The sequence below is a fragment of the Planococcus citri genome, chromosome 1, assembly GCF_950023065.1.
Source record: "Planococcus citri chromosome 1, ihPlaCitr1.1, whole genome shotgun sequence".
In the NCBI taxonomy this organism is placed as follows: Eukaryota; Metazoa; Arthropoda; class Insecta; order Hemiptera; family Pseudococcidae; genus Planococcus; species Planococcus citri.
The window spans coordinates 31,067,595-31,082,399 of NC_088677.1; the positions used below are offsets into that span (position 1 = coordinate 31,067,595).

At 34.2% G+C, this 14,805-nt stretch overlaps 4 protein-coding genes across 6 annotated transcripts; 3 read left to right on the top strand and 1 right to left on the bottom strand.

The window, feature by feature from the left end:
- Positions 1–78: 78 nt before the first annotated feature.
- Positions 79–2,874, top strand: Tango9 (transport and golgi organization 9). The gene is made up of 9 exons (XM_065343734.1): positions 79–314; positions 397–480; positions 564–714; positions 793–943; positions 1,008–1,175; positions 1,261–1,371; positions 1,473–1,631; positions 1,715–1,869; positions 2,044–2,874. The coding sequence occupies exons 2-9, from the start codon at positions 404–406 to the stop codon at positions 2,182–2,184; spliced, it is 1,113 nt and encodes a 370-aa protein (XP_065199806.1). The 5' UTR covers positions 79–314; positions 397–403; the 3' UTR covers positions 2,185–2,874.
- A 125-nt stretch (positions 2,875–2,999) lies between these two features.
- Positions 3,000–7,914, top strand: LOC135831325 (zinc finger protein 665-like). Of its 2 annotated transcripts, XM_065343720.1 has the most exons (13): positions 3,000–3,670; positions 3,746–3,853; positions 3,927–4,565; positions 4,632–4,803; positions 4,877–4,999; positions 5,078–5,224; positions 5,300–5,475; positions 5,554–5,765; positions 5,845–6,049; positions 6,132–6,319; positions 6,802–6,985; positions 7,184–7,446; positions 7,546–7,914. In XM_065343720.1, exons 1-13 carry the CDS (start codon positions 3,599–3,601, stop codon positions 7,853–7,855), a joined length of 2,799 nt encoding a protein of 932 aa, XP_065199792.1. In that variant the 5' UTR covers positions 3,000–3,598; the 3' UTR covers positions 7,856–7,914. The 2 variants fall into 2 exon arrangements, with proteins under 2 accessions (XP_065199792.1, XP_065199793.1); XM_065343721.1 differs by lacking the exons at positions 6,802–6,985; positions 7,546–7,914 and having other exon boundaries at positions 7,184–7,384.
- A 958-nt stretch (positions 7,915–8,872) lies between these two features.
- On the top strand, positions 8,873–10,244 carry Srx (Sulfiredoxin). 2 transcript variants are annotated; one of them, XM_065343736.1, is made up of 3 exons: positions 8,873–8,979; positions 9,412–9,568; positions 9,937–10,244. In XM_065343736.1, exons 2-3 carry the CDS (start codon positions 9,446–9,448, stop codon positions 10,138–10,140), a joined length of 327 nt encoding a protein of 108 aa, XP_065199808.1. In that variant the 5' UTR covers positions 8,873–8,979; positions 9,412–9,445; the 3' UTR covers positions 10,141–10,244. The 2 variants fall into 2 exon arrangements, with proteins under 2 accessions (XP_065199808.1, XP_065199807.1); XM_065343735.1 differs by lacking the exon at positions 8,873–8,979 and adding an exon at positions 8,998–9,327.
- Atf6 (bZIP_ATF6 domain-containing protein ATf6) lies at positions 10,231–14,637 on the bottom strand. The gene is made up of 13 exons (XM_065343723.1): positions 14,394–14,637; positions 14,250–14,317; positions 14,002–14,158; positions 13,821–13,918; positions 13,584–13,743; positions 13,263–13,510; positions 13,055–13,195; positions 12,836–12,978; positions 12,569–12,772; positions 12,317–12,490; positions 11,912–12,123; positions 11,365–11,520; positions 10,231–11,294 (listed from the first exon to the last, which is right to left on the bottom strand). The coding sequence occupies exons 1-13, from the start codon at positions 14,488–14,490 to the stop codon at positions 11,245–11,247; spliced, it is 1,908 nt and encodes a 635-aa protein (XP_065199795.1). The 5' UTR covers positions 14,491–14,637; the 3' UTR covers positions 10,231–11,244.
- Positions 14,638–14,805: the final 168 nt, after the last annotated feature.

Below are 14,805 nucleotides of genomic sequence, written 5' to 3' on the forward strand. Positions count from 1 at the left end.
CAAGTTGAATGGCGTCGGGCGCTTGCCTATCGTTTGGCAGCCATATTGGAATAATCGTAAACAAAATTCAACAAAGATAAGCTGCAACGTAATCAGTAAATAAAACGATAAGTCACTCGCTCGTGTTATTCACATCCATTGTTCGGCTGTTTTCTTCCCACAATTTTATTAATCTACCTCTTCGATTGGATAAATCATCGATCAAGGAGCCATATGAGCATTATTTTTGACGACATGGTAACGATTTTCTTCTAATAAGGAACTTGCGAGTGAGACAGCATCCGATATTTTTATCTCGATATATCATCAAACAGGTTGGTGAAGTGTTTTTTTTTATTGAAATAATCGATCAAAACACCGCTTAATTGTAAATTGTGTTTTCATTTGCTTTTTCAGGTCAACAATGGCGTTCACTAGGTATCAAGTACTTTTGATCGTCGTTATGGTGGCTACGGGATCCATCAATACTTTATCAACGAAGTACGTATTGTGAAGATAATTCCATCCATCTCGCATATTTCTGACTAGTAAATGTATTCTAACACTGAAACTCTTTCTAATAGATGGGCTGATCGTCTTTTCTCTGTTGGTTCTGATGGAGGAGCACCTCGCAAATTCGACCATCCGTTTGTTCAGTCTTGTTTCATGTTCTTAGGCGAAATCCTGTGTTTGATTGCATTCAAAACAATGTTCCGGTATTATACATCTAGACAGGTGAATAAACAATAGTTTACGTTTTCTTCGAACTTCTGCATAAGATATTATGCTAAATTCTCTGCAATTTTGTTATAGGTTATTGTTGAAGATGTTGATTTGATCAGAGGCAGTCAGAATTTCAATCCATTTTTATTCTTTCCTCCGGCCATGTTTGATATGGTTGCTACATCGATAATGTATGTCGGATTAGAATTGACCTATTCTTCGAGTTTTCAAATGTTGAGAGGTAAAATTTCAAATATTTTTGCATCATTGAGTACTTCGAACTATAAATTTGATTTCTTTTGCAGGTTCCGTCATTGTTTTTGTAGCTCTACTTTCGTCCAGTTTCGTAGGACGTGAAACAAAAGCTCATCAGTGGTACGGTATCGTTATTATTATCGCAGGCTTGTCTGTTGTTGGTTTAGCCGATGTGTCGAGCTCAAAAGGCAGTAAAGACAGTAACAGTATAATTACTGGTAAATTTCATTTCATCCTTAGTTGATTCCATTTACTGTAAACCCGCATATCGTTGATTTACTCTAATTTTACTCTTATGTGTAGGCGACTTATTGGTAATTATGGCTCAGATAATAACCGCTTGTCAAATGGTTTACGAAGAAAAATATGTTGTTGACAAAGACATTCCTCCGTTACAAGCAGTCGGTTGGGAAGGTAATTTGTTATCGAAATGATAACGAGTCTCTAAATGGAACAATTGATGACAAATCAGCGGATTATATTTGCTTACTTTATTTTCTTCTATGCATTTATAGGTACTTTTGGATTTGTCGTGTTGAGCATTTTATTGATTCCGTTCTATTTTATCAAAGTTGGCCCTCCATTTGCTGAAAATGCTCACGGTGTATTGGAAGATTTTCCTGACGCGATAACTCAGATCTACAATAATGGATGGCTTTTGGTTTCCTGCGTTGGTAAGAGCAATGAAAAGTCTAAATTCTCGAACATATATTTTTATTTAAAAATTTATATTACGTAATGATTAATTTTTTATCAGGCACGATGATCAGTATAGCGTTCTTTAACTTCGCTGGAATCAGTATGACTAAAGAAGTCTCAGCCACATCGAGAATGATCATAGATACAGTTCGTACTTTCTTCATTTGGATTGCTTGCTTGATTCTTGGATGGGAACAATTTCATAGTTTACAAGTAAGTGAATGAGTGGCAAGTTATAAAGTGTATGTGTAATTATTGTGACGTAATGCCATATGGAAAAATACTCTCTAATTGCTATACCTATCGTGTTTCTAACATGACAGTAGATTCCCTTATAAAGTACATGTTTATCGATACGAGTTCATAATGAACGTATTATATTTGCAGCTTCTGGGATTCTCTATTTTATTGTTCGGAATGTGCTTCTATTACAAAATTATTCCGTTCGCTGCCTACATTCATGCTATACGAGGACGTACTATTGTTACCGAAGAACCGATTATTAATCAGAGAGTAGACGAACCTTGAAAAATTGGAATGCATTTATTAGACTTTTATATTTTTTATTGTTTTTAACATAATTATTTACTGCGTAAATTTATTTTTGAATACTATCATAGTTTAATTCGGTTACCGATTGATTTTAAAAATTGCTGCAATGCAGATTCGCTATGAATCGAGTAAGATTTACGTGATATAGAATAATTTGGTATTTTAATCGTATCGTAGTGCATTTTGGAACACAAAATTTTACTATTCGGTTTGATGGAAACCTACGGTGTTATTAAGTTATAAGATGATTAGTGAGACTGTTTAGTTTTTCCACTTTCCGTGAATTTTTATCTTCTTATCGAACGAGAAAATCGTTTATTTTAATTATTTATTATTTTATTTTTTACCATACGTAGCATAGCTCTATTATTTATTTTCAAAATTTGATACTGTTTTTTAATGCGTTTTTTAACTACGTGTATCATTTAACAGTAATTATTGATTATTTAAATTTATTTCGGACGGCTAGTTCTCGTATTGTGTCAGCCAAGTGTCGGTATTTTGTTTTATTATATTTTATATCAGGCACTTATATTATTTATCATTTTTATTCCTTTTTACTTGATTTAACGTTAACTAGTCTTTATACGATTTTTGTTCCAATTACTGCATGTAATTCCTATTATTTCGGTTAGTTTGTGAATTATATCTGTAATTTTTTTGGTATGAGTGAATTTTTCTATAATTTAGTTATGATTTAGGCTAGTAAATGAAGAAGAAATTTCAGATTTAAAAAGGTGAAAATACTGAAAACTGAAAAGTCCTCAAATCATGAGATCGAGCAAGGATCGAGCTTTTTAAAAAAAATTTGGGTGCTTTGGTGACCGGAGATCTTTTTTCCCCCAAGAAGAATACGGGATATAATATATTTTCAAATTGAACATTTGAAATGTCTGTTTTACTTTTGGTTTGGAGAAGGGTTGATATTGATATTGACTTAATTGACTTGAGGTAGGAGGAGCCGAGGAAACTGGAAAACTTGAAAAATTGAGTTTTCTCTCAACCTCAAGAGCTCAACAGTCAAACTCAACAACAAACTCCAAATCCAAAATAAATCCAAAATTCGGAAATTCCAAATTCCAAAATAAAATCAGAGGGAAGGGGAAGGCAGGCAGAGAAGCGGTATTTGATGAGTAAAGTCGTTCTACGTCGTCAACGATCCTATACACAGTTTGAACAGTGAATGTTTGATTTACAAACAAGTTCGCGAAACAAATCTTTCAATTTGATTCTTTTCGTTCTGTTATGATTGATTTTTGATAATAAACAAAAATTAATTTTTTTTCAAAATTTGAAAATTTTCGTTCTTGTTCTGTTTGAAATTTGTTACATATTTTGTATCAGTTAGTTTTTTAAAAAATGAATTAAAAATTTATTCAAATTTGAGAAGATGCTTCATATTAATAATACTCCGACTACCACTACCGATATTTTTCAACTGATTTCAAAGTTCCTTTCCAAAGTAAGCACTTCATTTTTACATCTCTTTAAAAGCAATCACTAGGTATTCCATACATTCAACTCATTTTATTTACAGATGGTAGAAAGCGGAGTTTTGAAAACATTCACATTCTTGTACTCGGAAAACCAACCGTATTTGGATAAGAACCTGGCCGATATGATGGACGTAATAGAAGACCTAAAAGTACGTATTCAAATTGTAATCATTTAGCTTTTCAAATGAAGATAAATTGTATCCAATGTTCATATCTTTTCAGGCGATACTTGTGAAAATATGTGCTCATATCCCGCCTCAGAATGAACCCCTAATGAAACACAACACCTACCATCCCCAATCATCTGTTTCCCTAGAAAATGAATGCGTTTCCAACGAAGAAAACATCGCGTATTCGCGACACAGCGACGAGTTTTCCTTCAACGAAATACACAACACAATCGAACGCAACATACAACTGATCGCCGAAACCGAGAAACGTATGTGTGATAATCTAGACCATAGTTTTTCGTCGACGGAAATCGCCAGCGATGCCTTAAAACCTACCAAACACACGATGTTCTCCGAATGCAGCAGTATCAATAGTTTGTTAAAAGAAGACCAGAATGATTTCCTTCAAGATATGAGATTTCCTACGACCGAGCCGCAAAACCCGCCTCTGCCGGACACGAATACCGTGTATTACGTACAATACGACCAGCAGTGTGAAAATACTTTACAGAATATAGATCTGGATATTTTGAATCGTAGCAGAGAATCTTATCAGCAGCCGAATTATAATGAAAGAATTAATCCGAATTTTGATAGGATTTTCGATGATCAGTTTCCTGAGAATGAGTCATTATTGGAATCGGAATGCTGGAATGATATTAATTTACCATCGACTGAGCCTATGTCTTCGGTAAGTTGTACTGTTTTCGATTTTAAAAACGATCAAAGTTGGTTGTCATGTTGAATATGCTTACAGGGAATGGAAATACAAGCGTCGCCCTTCGAATTGACTGATTTGAAAAGTAAAATGGATGCCAATTTAGAAGAATCGTTGGTATCGAATTTGGAGTCTGAATTGAGCAATGAGTTAACGAATACTGTGTCTAATGTTCCTGCTGCGTACGATGTGAATGATGATAAACCTTCCGGTGAGTATTATCAGAATTCAGAATAACGAGTGAATATTTGAATGATATATTTTTAGTTGAATTGTATTTTCAGATGATTTCGATCAGAATGAATTTTTCTGCGAACATTGCGGTAACACTTTCAATACGAAGATGAAATTAAAAATGCATCTAAAAAAGAAACACAACGTTTACGTCAGTAGTGAAAATCGATGTGGTATGGTGAACTATTCGTATTGATCGTATTTGTTCTTGTTTCAATATAAAATTAGAATGATCCTTTCTTTATTTTCAGATCAATGTGGTAAAATGTTCAAAACACGAGCTACTTTGTTAATTCATATGCGAATTCATTCCGATATTAAGCCATTCAAATGCCCGTACTGTTGGCGAGCATTCACTCAGAAAGGTCCTCTAAACGCTCACATTCAAATTCATACAGGTATATCATCGCTTCACACTCCCTATTTCTAAGAATAAAGAGTATAATTATCTAGATTATTCGCTTTGTTCGAAGGATCGTATAAATTTTCCTGTGCTATCTGCGAGAAACGTTTTCCAACCCAGGCTAAGTTGAATTTCCATTCCAAAACTCACGAAACGCCAGAACTACAATGTGACGTGTGCTCAAAAATGTTCACTACCAAACAGTATTTAAATTCTCATAAAAAATCTCACTTTAAACCGAATACGGTGAGTTGTAAATTGACATTGACAATTGTTCTGCATCTGCTGTATAATTTTTTGCGTACGTAATTTCTCTTTTGCTAGGTGCACGGTTCCAAGCAATATTCGTGTACGGAATGCAGTGCTGTATTTGGTAAAAAGAAAGACTTACTGGTGCATATCGAGGGATCACATCCGGATTTAAAATTCGTGTGTTATTTTGCCGGATGTTCTCGATCATACCAGACTCATAAAAAGTTGGCCGATCACGTTTATAAAAAACATACGATGAAATCATCTTGCGAAAATTCTAAAAAGTAATCAGCATTGAAAAAGCTAAATTAATTTAGAAAAATATACTTGTATCGTGATGTTAATTCATTTTTTATTTTGCAGGATTGAAAATGAAAAACTACATTGTACCACTTGTAGAAAGACTTTCATCGAGAAAAGTAGCTACTTCAGGCATAATTTACTCGTACACAGGGAGAAAGTCGATGTTGAAAATTCCTTCAATTGTGTTCATTGTGATAAACGTTTCACTGCCGAATCTAGTCTAGATGATCATTTAGAAAAATTTCATAATGCGGTGCATTCCAAAGTAAGACAATTACTAGTTGATTTGTTCGTGATGGACATTGATCTGATGTAATTCTTCTTTTGTATGTTTTTCTCTCTCGTAGGAACTTAATTATTCGTGTTCAATTTGCGGAAGTCTGTTTTATGCCGAATCAGCTTTAAAAGAGCATTACAAAATACATTCGGATTTCAGCACCCATCTGTGTCAAACTTGTGGAATGGTTTTCGCCGAAAAGGCCAATTTTCTGTTGCATCAAAGCGTTCACGATATGAAAAAAGATATCACAACGAAGTGAGTTGTATTTTTGAGGGATTTCTAAGCATGCGTGTCGTGTTGATGATGGTTTCCTTCGTGTTGATTATTTCGATTTCAATTGAAGCCCTTTTACCTTTAGGCCTTGACCCTTGTGTTGTCTTGATTTTTATGGCACTTTTTTGTTTTTGTTCGATTGTCTGTTATTTTTTACATTGACTTGTTAAAAAATGTATTGAGGATGGTTGTGTTTGATCCTATAATGCTAAAGGAGTTTATTTATCGCGAATCCCTAAAAATTGCATGTATAAATTTATAGATCAAAGGTCGTTAAAGTCGTCGTAGTTGAACCAAAGGCTATATTATCGATTCAAATTACCATAAAATGAAATAGCAAATGCATGATATGTAGCTGCAGTTGAAATATCGCTTCTTAAAGAGAACCACCAAACAGCGCTTTACTAAAATTAAGAATCAGTCTGCTTAGAAGATAAATAACAATGTTAATGAACTCAAATTAGAAAATTCCAATGCGAAACTTGCGACATGAGATTTGAGAACAAGATGGAGCTAAAACAGCACGAATTAGATGTACACAATATCGTTCCAAATGTCGAAGAACTGAGACCATATTCATGTTCCTTTTGCGAAAAGCGTTTCACCACCAGAGGAAAATGTAATTTACATATGGAAACTCATAGCAAGGTAGTCGATGCACATATTCTGGTATGATAAAGATAAGGCTCCAGGTGCTTCTTGCCTTGAGAAAGTGTATTGCTTAATTCATCCATCAAGCTTAACATTCTCTTACTTACTTGGCACGCGTATTCTAATTGTCTGCATAGTATATAGAAATATATTTGAGATGGGAATGTCTAGTTTAATGATCAATTTCGTTAATAGGAACGTAACTACCATTGTACTAAGTGCGAAAAACGGTTTTACCGCCGAGATTTACTGAAAGAGCACATGAATACCCATAACGGTTACCGAGCTCACGTTTGCAAAATATGCGGTCTGGCGTATTCGCTGAAAACAAGCTTGAAGACACACGAAAAAACTCACGGAAAGGTCGAAGAATCGATCAGCTGCGAACAGTGCCAGAAAATATTCCATACCAAACAAGCGTTGAATTTTCATATGAGAACTGACGAGGGAGCGTTCAGGTAAATATAATGTCAACGAAATGATGTATACGTACAGTTTGAAATGGAAAAAAAATTATAAGAATGTGAAAAAATGAGGTAATTTGAATGTATATTTAGGTTCGCTTGTGAAGTATGCGGAAAGAAATTTGTCCGAAAGTGTCATTACGACTTACATCTGGCCAGCCATTCAGTGGAGAGACCGTTCAAGTGTTTAAAATGCCCAGCATCCTATAAAACCAGCAAACATTTAAGGGAGCATGCTAAAAAGATGCATCAAAACGAGCCAAATTTCAACTCTTTGTTCGATTCGATATACGTTGAAGACGAGGTAGTCAGTCAGCAGAATTTACTGGACGAGTACATACCGCCGATCGACCCTCTTCAGTCGGATCTTATTTTTGATGAAGCTCAAGGATCTTCGTTTTAGAAAATCCTACCGTGTGTTGATATTTTTATTTATTATACATTTTATTGTTGAGTTTTTTATTTTGCGGTTTGATTATTTTAATTATTTTTTATGAAAAGTCTAGTTTACAGTCCAACCAGCAAAAAATATTTAATTGGTTCATTGTAAATATGGGTCTAAAATGTCAGAAAAGATGTATTATGGGTTTTCACAGTTGCACAATAGGGAGGTGGAGCCCAAAGAACTCCAATTTTCAAAATTGAATTTTACTCATTAAAAAAATAGGCATGATTTTTCAGCATTTCTGCAGAATTTTGAGTCCATTATTGGGTCATGAATGATTTTTTTGAGATTTTGAATAAAAGAATGGATCTGTTTGCTTTTCTTTTTCAAAATTGAAATTTCTAATAAAATCAGCGTTCAAATTTTAAAATTTTGAAGTCAGAAAAATAAACTCCTCCCAAATTGAAAAAACATCGTTTTTATACGCCCAGAAATTCGAATTTTTGTAGGCTTTGGCTCTCGCTTCTCTCGGGCGAATTTTTTTTTTCAAATGAAAATATTCCAGATTTGAAGCTGTCAAAAATCTAAAAGGAAAAATAAAAAGTCGTATCATTCGTGTTTCATTTGACAAAATTACAATTTTTTCTAAATATATCAGTCGGCAAATTTTTAGTGGACCAAGCCCGAACCCCGAACTATCCGAAAAATCCTTCCATTTTTGTCGTCAGAAGGAGAGAGAGGGCAAATGACGTTTGCTTCATTTTTAATTTGCCAAAATTGTGAAAAGCCCTGCTTTCTGGTTAACTACGTGAAAAAAATCTCGTTTTCCATCAAAATTGCCGAAGAAGGATTCTTGTTGCCAAAATTGTCAATAAGGTCATGTTTTCCCTAATAATTCTCAAAAAGTTCGTTTTGTGCCAAAATTGTCAAAATGTTCTTTTTTTTCAAAAATTGACAAATAAATTTTTTCTGCCCAAATCGCCACGGCTGAGAATTTTAGAGTTCACCCAACAAAATTCAGTTTATAGGTTTTACAAGCAACAGGTGACGTCAAATTTGTCCTACAGCATAAAGCAACTACCAACGTAATAGCTGCGCAGAAACGTAAACGAAGTTCGTCCTCGACTTCTCGAAATACGTAGGTACGTAAACGTAACAGTTTAAATCATTTCATAATTTTCCATCCCTTGATATATTTTCCGCTTAGCTAAAATCATTTCTAAAAACAAAAGCTCAGATATAATCACTTGTAAGAAACTATGGGTATTCATTTTCAAAAATGCGCGGAACTTGCTAAATAATAAAACGTGTTTGCATTGGCAATGGCATTGGTCGAGTTTTGAGTGAAGCGATTCAAGTCCCATTCCATTATTCGTTTAGTCCGATCGTAGTTCCATAAGCTATCATTAGTCATAAGCCATTACAGTCGCCACGAAATTAACTGGGCGTGTCAAAAGATAAAAGTTTACCGAAGAAATGATGAAACCAAGGTGGATTTCCCTTTAAAAATAATCATCGAATAACATGTGAAAAACTTTGAAGCTTAGTTTTCTTAAAAAATTGTTTATTGAAAGGTGTTCTTTGTACGTGTATTTTCGTACTTTCACCATGACGAGTATACATTCCAAGACCGTCGAAGAAGTGTATGATATACCGATGGAAGTCATCAAAAGGCCTCTGCAATCTGTATTGGATGAAGAAAAAGTTAGAAGTTTAATGGATACGTTACAAGTGAGTAAAACATTAGTATGATAATCTATTCATAGTGTCGTGTTGGGCTACGAAACGATAATTATTGTTTACTTTTTCAGTTCCCTAGTAATACCTAGTCATTATACATCTGTATAGGCTCATACCTATTTGTTAAATAAATTAATGTCATTCGCATCTGCGATAATTTTTGGCAAGCCTCATTGTTTTACACGAATAATTTATCCGAATGAGTAATACAATGTATTCAAAAGTAAACAATTCTCATCTCGATATCCCTTTTTTGAGCCCCATCGTTCCGTCGCATAAAACCTCATTCATAACCATTGCATTCGACTCTCGAGTGAAAATGCTCGCTTCATTAGTAACTTTTTTCATTTTTATTGCAGACCGAAAGCGAAAAAGTGCCTCCTATCGATGTATTATGGATAGAAGACAGCAAAGGTGGAAATTACTATTACAGTTTTGGCGGATGTCATAGATTCGCTGCTCATCAACGTTTAAATTTGCCGACCATTAAAGGGAAATTAGTACGGTCAACGGTTGACGATTTAAAATGTTACCTAGGTGCCTCGACGCCGCAATTAGAGTAGGTAGTTTTTTACTCAGAATACCTACTTCAACGTGATCACTGACTCGTAACCATAAACTAGTCATAAGTATTGTTTCATTTCGAATACATGTTAATTACTGTAAATATTTTATTACAATTTTATAAATCTCCAAATAACAAAATATTGCACAATTATTCAACACTTTTGTAAAATGTTACAATTAATGATAATTTAGTTAAGGTAGAAACGAGTTTTTTGTTTTGAAATTCTTCGCCAGATAGGTATAGAACGCAGGGAAGTAGCATTATCAATAATTCATCGAGGGTCACAAATTACGTCAATTTACATACATATTAAATTAAGTTATATAACTTTTAAGCTAGACTCATTTTAATGACTTAAAGATTACGAGATCCAAAAGGTACTTAAAATAGAGGATTTTTTCAATGTTCCAAGTTGCCAGGAAGTCAATCTGGTGCTCAATCATATTGCTTTTATTTCAAATAGGATTCACCGAATATTTTCAAACATCGAAATAGATTACATATAGGTTAAGGTTTCTAAAATCCTGAAAAATATCCTCGACAACAATTATCATCAAAAACAATGGTTCTAAATCAAAATCGAAATTCGCTAATTCGAAAATGTTTCGATAAAATACAACTTACACAAAAAATAGAATTTAAACACAAAATTTAAAGATAACAAGCAATAGCCCTCTTTTACGAGGTAAAAAGGTTACAAAATATCGTTCATTATCATTTCACAGAAAAACATAATGATTACAAAATGTATAAAACTACGTTAATGGTCGCTAAACGTTTTTTAAAAAAAAACATATAAAATCAATCATTTGGTGTCCAGCTTGAAGTTGAATACATAATTTTAACACTCTAAAGCGAACGTATAAAATAATCTAACAAAAAAACTACCGAAACGTGCATAAATTAACGTAATTAAAACGTGGTCTCTACACATTGAACGTGCTTCAGGCAAGTACACACATATATAAATGCAATTAATACAAACTTATTTCACCAATCGAAACAAATCGAATTGAATCGTCAACGATTACTAAGTAGTCGAAATAGTAAGAAAAATATTTTCAAACAGCCCAATCCTGACATTTGTCAAGTAACGTATTCATTCAGCATCGTGCAAAGAGTAAGCTGGGTTATATTTTCTTCTAAATTCTAAAATGGAAAAAGAAACTTTGTTAGATGAGAAATTTTTTAGTTCGTAGAGAATTTCACTAAATACAACCTGGCTTCGCATAAGAAATGTTGCTTTTTTGGGAATTTTTCAGATGGGTTTTCATACGAGGTGGTATGTCCTTTTTCTTCATTTGAAGCAGACGAGTATTGGTAACTGTACAATCGATTTGCATCATCGTAATCGTATCCGGAGATAAGAAAGAACCTAAATACGAAAAAATATCATTTAGGTTTACGTCCGCGGTAACGATTTTTTCAAGGTCCACTCCATGTCGATTAGTTTATGCTTAAACGTTTTGACCTCGGATCCTCTGATTTTACTCGAAATCGTTTTACAAATTGACCGTATTTTAGATGTAAAAAAAATATTATTTTTCTTCGTCAATTTTTTATAGCTTCGGATAACTACAAAATTGAGTGGATGAAAGGGGGTTAAAGGAGGGTTAGTATTCTTCAATTTTTACGAGACGAAAAAATAGATGAAATCAAAATTGAATACGCGAGTAAAATCAGAAGACTAATGATCAAAACATTCAAAATCTGACTTGAAATGACCTCTGAATTATTGAACTGTAATATGGAAAAAAGTGTATTACTATTATTGGTAAGCGACGGTAGAACTAAGGACATCTTTGGTCTAAAAGTTTGATTATGCGAAATAGCAGGTAACAACAGATGATCACCGGAAAATGACACGACATAAAACGTATCCTGTTTGCGATCCATAGCTTGATATAATGGCTCATTAACATCGAAAATGTTATTATTCAAACTGAACATCTCCACGTCTCTATTAACGTTTCGTGAACTAAAATCACAAAAACATAGAAATCCATCGAACGATAATTAGTAGCGGAAAAAGGAACTGTAAACTGAAAAATTGCTCCAATTTACAGTACGCAGAAAAAAACATATTGGCTACGTGCCACGTTAGGTGAAAAGATTTTTTTTCATCTAAATTTAAATACTCCGTATACGTCAATAGGTTGAAAATTACTTACATTTCAGCACCATCGTACGGTCGTCTATTCAAGATGTTTTTCTTTTCTTTTTTATTCGACGAAAATATCAAAGGCCAGGCTGTTAGTTTCGAATCATTGGAAAATTTGGACGATGAGTTCGTCGCGTTATCCGCCGGATACGTATCGATCCATTTTCGAAGTTCACTGTCAAGTCTGAATAGAAAAATTTTTCTGGTTAAAAATTTGTTTCTATGGAAGATGATTCTAATGTGCTTTAGGCAGTCGTATTACCTTAACGATTCAGTCTGGTTTATATACATAGGACATTTTAAATCCGAAGAGTTCGTCCACGTAGGATACTCGGAGTTCGTAACATTATCCGAAAACTGCTCAGCCCACAATAACGATCTACTCGGAAAATGAGACGAATCTTTATTCATTTGAAATATCACATCATTAGAACCAATTTTATCACTTTCTGAGCCTGGGGAATTCCTACAGAACAGAAAATTATTAGACGATGATGAAAATTAATGCACCAAACTTCATTGAATTTACCTCAAAGATGCAACATTGAATGAGATCATGAACATGACAGCGAACACCGCTGTAATTTTCTTCGTATTATCGAATAGTTTACCGTGCTTCTTCCATACCGATGATTCGAACAGAGATAATTTTTCTTTCAAGGATTTATTTTCCTGCACACGGATTCAAAATACTGATTTAATAAGTTATCGAAATTATAGAAACGAACAAAGAATGAGGAAGTAGTACCGTTCTCAGTTTCGCATTCTCCTTGGCTAACTCATCTAGTTTGATTTCTAACGCAGCCACATACTCTTTCTTCTTTTTACGAGATAGACTCGCCGATTCGCGATTTTTAATCATTCTTTGTTGTCTCTTTATTGCTTTCACCTGGAAAATTTGAGAAATTAGACGACTGTTCGTTAAAGTGCTTATCACCCCAATTTCACTAATGTACCTGATTTGCTGACAGCACAGTTACAGGTTTATTAGCTGCCACGAGTAGATTATTTTTCGAATCGGTGTTTGTAGGTGGAGGTGCAATATTCATGGGAAGTTTATTAATAACAGCTCCCTTATCACAATTCTTCGTTCCATTCATTTCAGAACTGGTAATTTTAGGTTTATCATCGCGTAAAGGAACTTTAATAATACAATTTTTTCGACTTTGAGATCTCAGAGGTGTGACAGGAACTAATCGCCTACCTAAAAAAAGTAAAACACGATAAGAACCACATTAATGTAATATGCGGGCAGGTAACGGAATATTCGTAGGTACCATTGCAATTAGTGGAAGACAAAGGATAAACAGTAGCACTAGGTGAAGTCGACGGAACGGAATCAATAACTAGAATATTTACAGGTGTCGAGCCATTCACTGGTGTAGATTTAATTTCAGGCGAAACCGGAGGTGTTTCGATAAATCCATTCGTACACGTCTGTAAATTATAAACATTGGATTTTATTATCGGTCAAACGCTAGTTCTAGCGAAAGTTCAGATCATAAATAACTTACAATGGATGATAACTCAGAAGGCAAACTTTTCATAGGCATCGAGTCATCTGTATTATCGGTTTCGTCTTCCTCTCGAACTTCCTGCTTTATGTAGCAAACTGAAATAGTACAGAATTCGAATTATAAATCGTGCGGAAGATACCGTACCGTACGTAAGTTCTAGTCAACACGTTCAAGATACCTGGACTGCTTGGTAACGTGTCGAAATTATGCTCGTTTAATTCCCAACTCATGATAAGATTCTTATCATCTTCGTCGCTACTGCTACTCGTAGTAGGTTTCAATTGAGCGATTTCATTAAACACCGAATGGACACTATTATTCAATAACGAGCTTCTCTATAATGCACACGTAAATACATATAGCAATTAGATGGATTGCAATGGTGCGAAAGAAAAGAAGTGATGCGTGAAACAAGTAATTTCTTACCTCGATAGTACCGAAATCGTAAACACCATCATGATGATTCTCCACATCGTTGATGGATAATTCTATATCTAGAGACGTAAAACACATGTAAATCATTTCGTAATAAGAAGTGCATTATTTACATAACGAACGTAAACACTTTACCGGAATCTTCTTTGAAAGAGGTACCAAGAAAATTGTCCATAAAATTAGCACCGTAACTCGGATCCACCATGTTCACGTCGTATAAAAACTCAGTCATTTTAATAGATACTTTGAGTAGTCGCGGAATACAATCTAAATTAATAATTAATAACGCATTTCGTATGAATTTTACATTACTGCATTTTGTGTTCAAACTGCACTACGCAGTAAACAGTCAAATGAATGCGCGTGTATTTGGTGCGTTTTCAATGGAGACAGGCCAATACCACCTATAGTAAAAGGCCTGAGCGCTGAATTCTTATCAGCTCTGACGTCACCACAAGTAGATGACTCGATTGTGTTTACCATTTGAATTTTAACGTATGTTTAAATGGCGAATTCGTGAAATTGAGTAAAACTTTCGTTAAAAAAG

Excerpts from the sequence above, each read along its gene's own strand:
- Tango9 (XM_065343734.1), top strand. The coding sequence starts at position 404 with ATGGCGTTCACTAGGTATCAAGTACTTTTGATCGTCGTTATGGTGGCT. Across the intron at positions 481-563 it reads ATCAATACTTTATCAACGAA|ATGGGCTGATCGTCTTTTCT; the intron begins GTACGTATTGTG and ends TCTTTCTAATAG. Across the intron at positions 1,176-1,260 it reads CAGTAACAGTATAATTACTG|GCGACTTATTGGTAATTATG; the intron begins GTAAATTTCATT and ends TCTTATGTGTAG.
- LOC135831325 (XM_065343720.1), top strand. The coding sequence starts at position 3,599 with ATGCTTCATATTAATAATACTCCGACTACCACTACCGATATTTTTCAA. Across the intron at positions 5,225-5,299 it reads TCACATTCAAATTCATACAG|GATCGTATAAATTTTCCTGT; the intron begins GTATATCATCGC and ends CTTTGTTCGAAG. Across the intron at positions 5,766-5,844 it reads TCTTGCGAAAATTCTAAAAA|GATTGAAAATGAAAAACTAC; the intron begins GTAATCAGCATT and ends TTTATTTTGCAG.
- Srx (XM_065343735.1), top strand. Across the intron at positions 9,569-9,936 it reads GTTTAATGGATACGTTACAA|ACCGAAAGCGAAAAAGTGCC; the intron begins GTGAGTAAAACA and ends TTTTTATTGCAG.
- Atf6 (XM_065343723.1), bottom strand. The coding sequence starts at position 14,490 with ATGACTGAGTTTTTATACGACGTGAACATGGTGGATCCGAGTTACGGT. Across the intron at positions 13,196-13,262 it reads CTGTGCTGTCAGCAAATCAG|GTGAAAGCAATAAAGAGACA; the intron begins GTACATTAGTGA and ends CAAATTTTCCAG. Across the intron at positions 12,491-12,568 it reads AACCAGACTGAATCGTTAAG|ACTTGACAGTGAACTTCGAA; the intron begins GTAATACGACTG and ends TTTTCTATTCAG.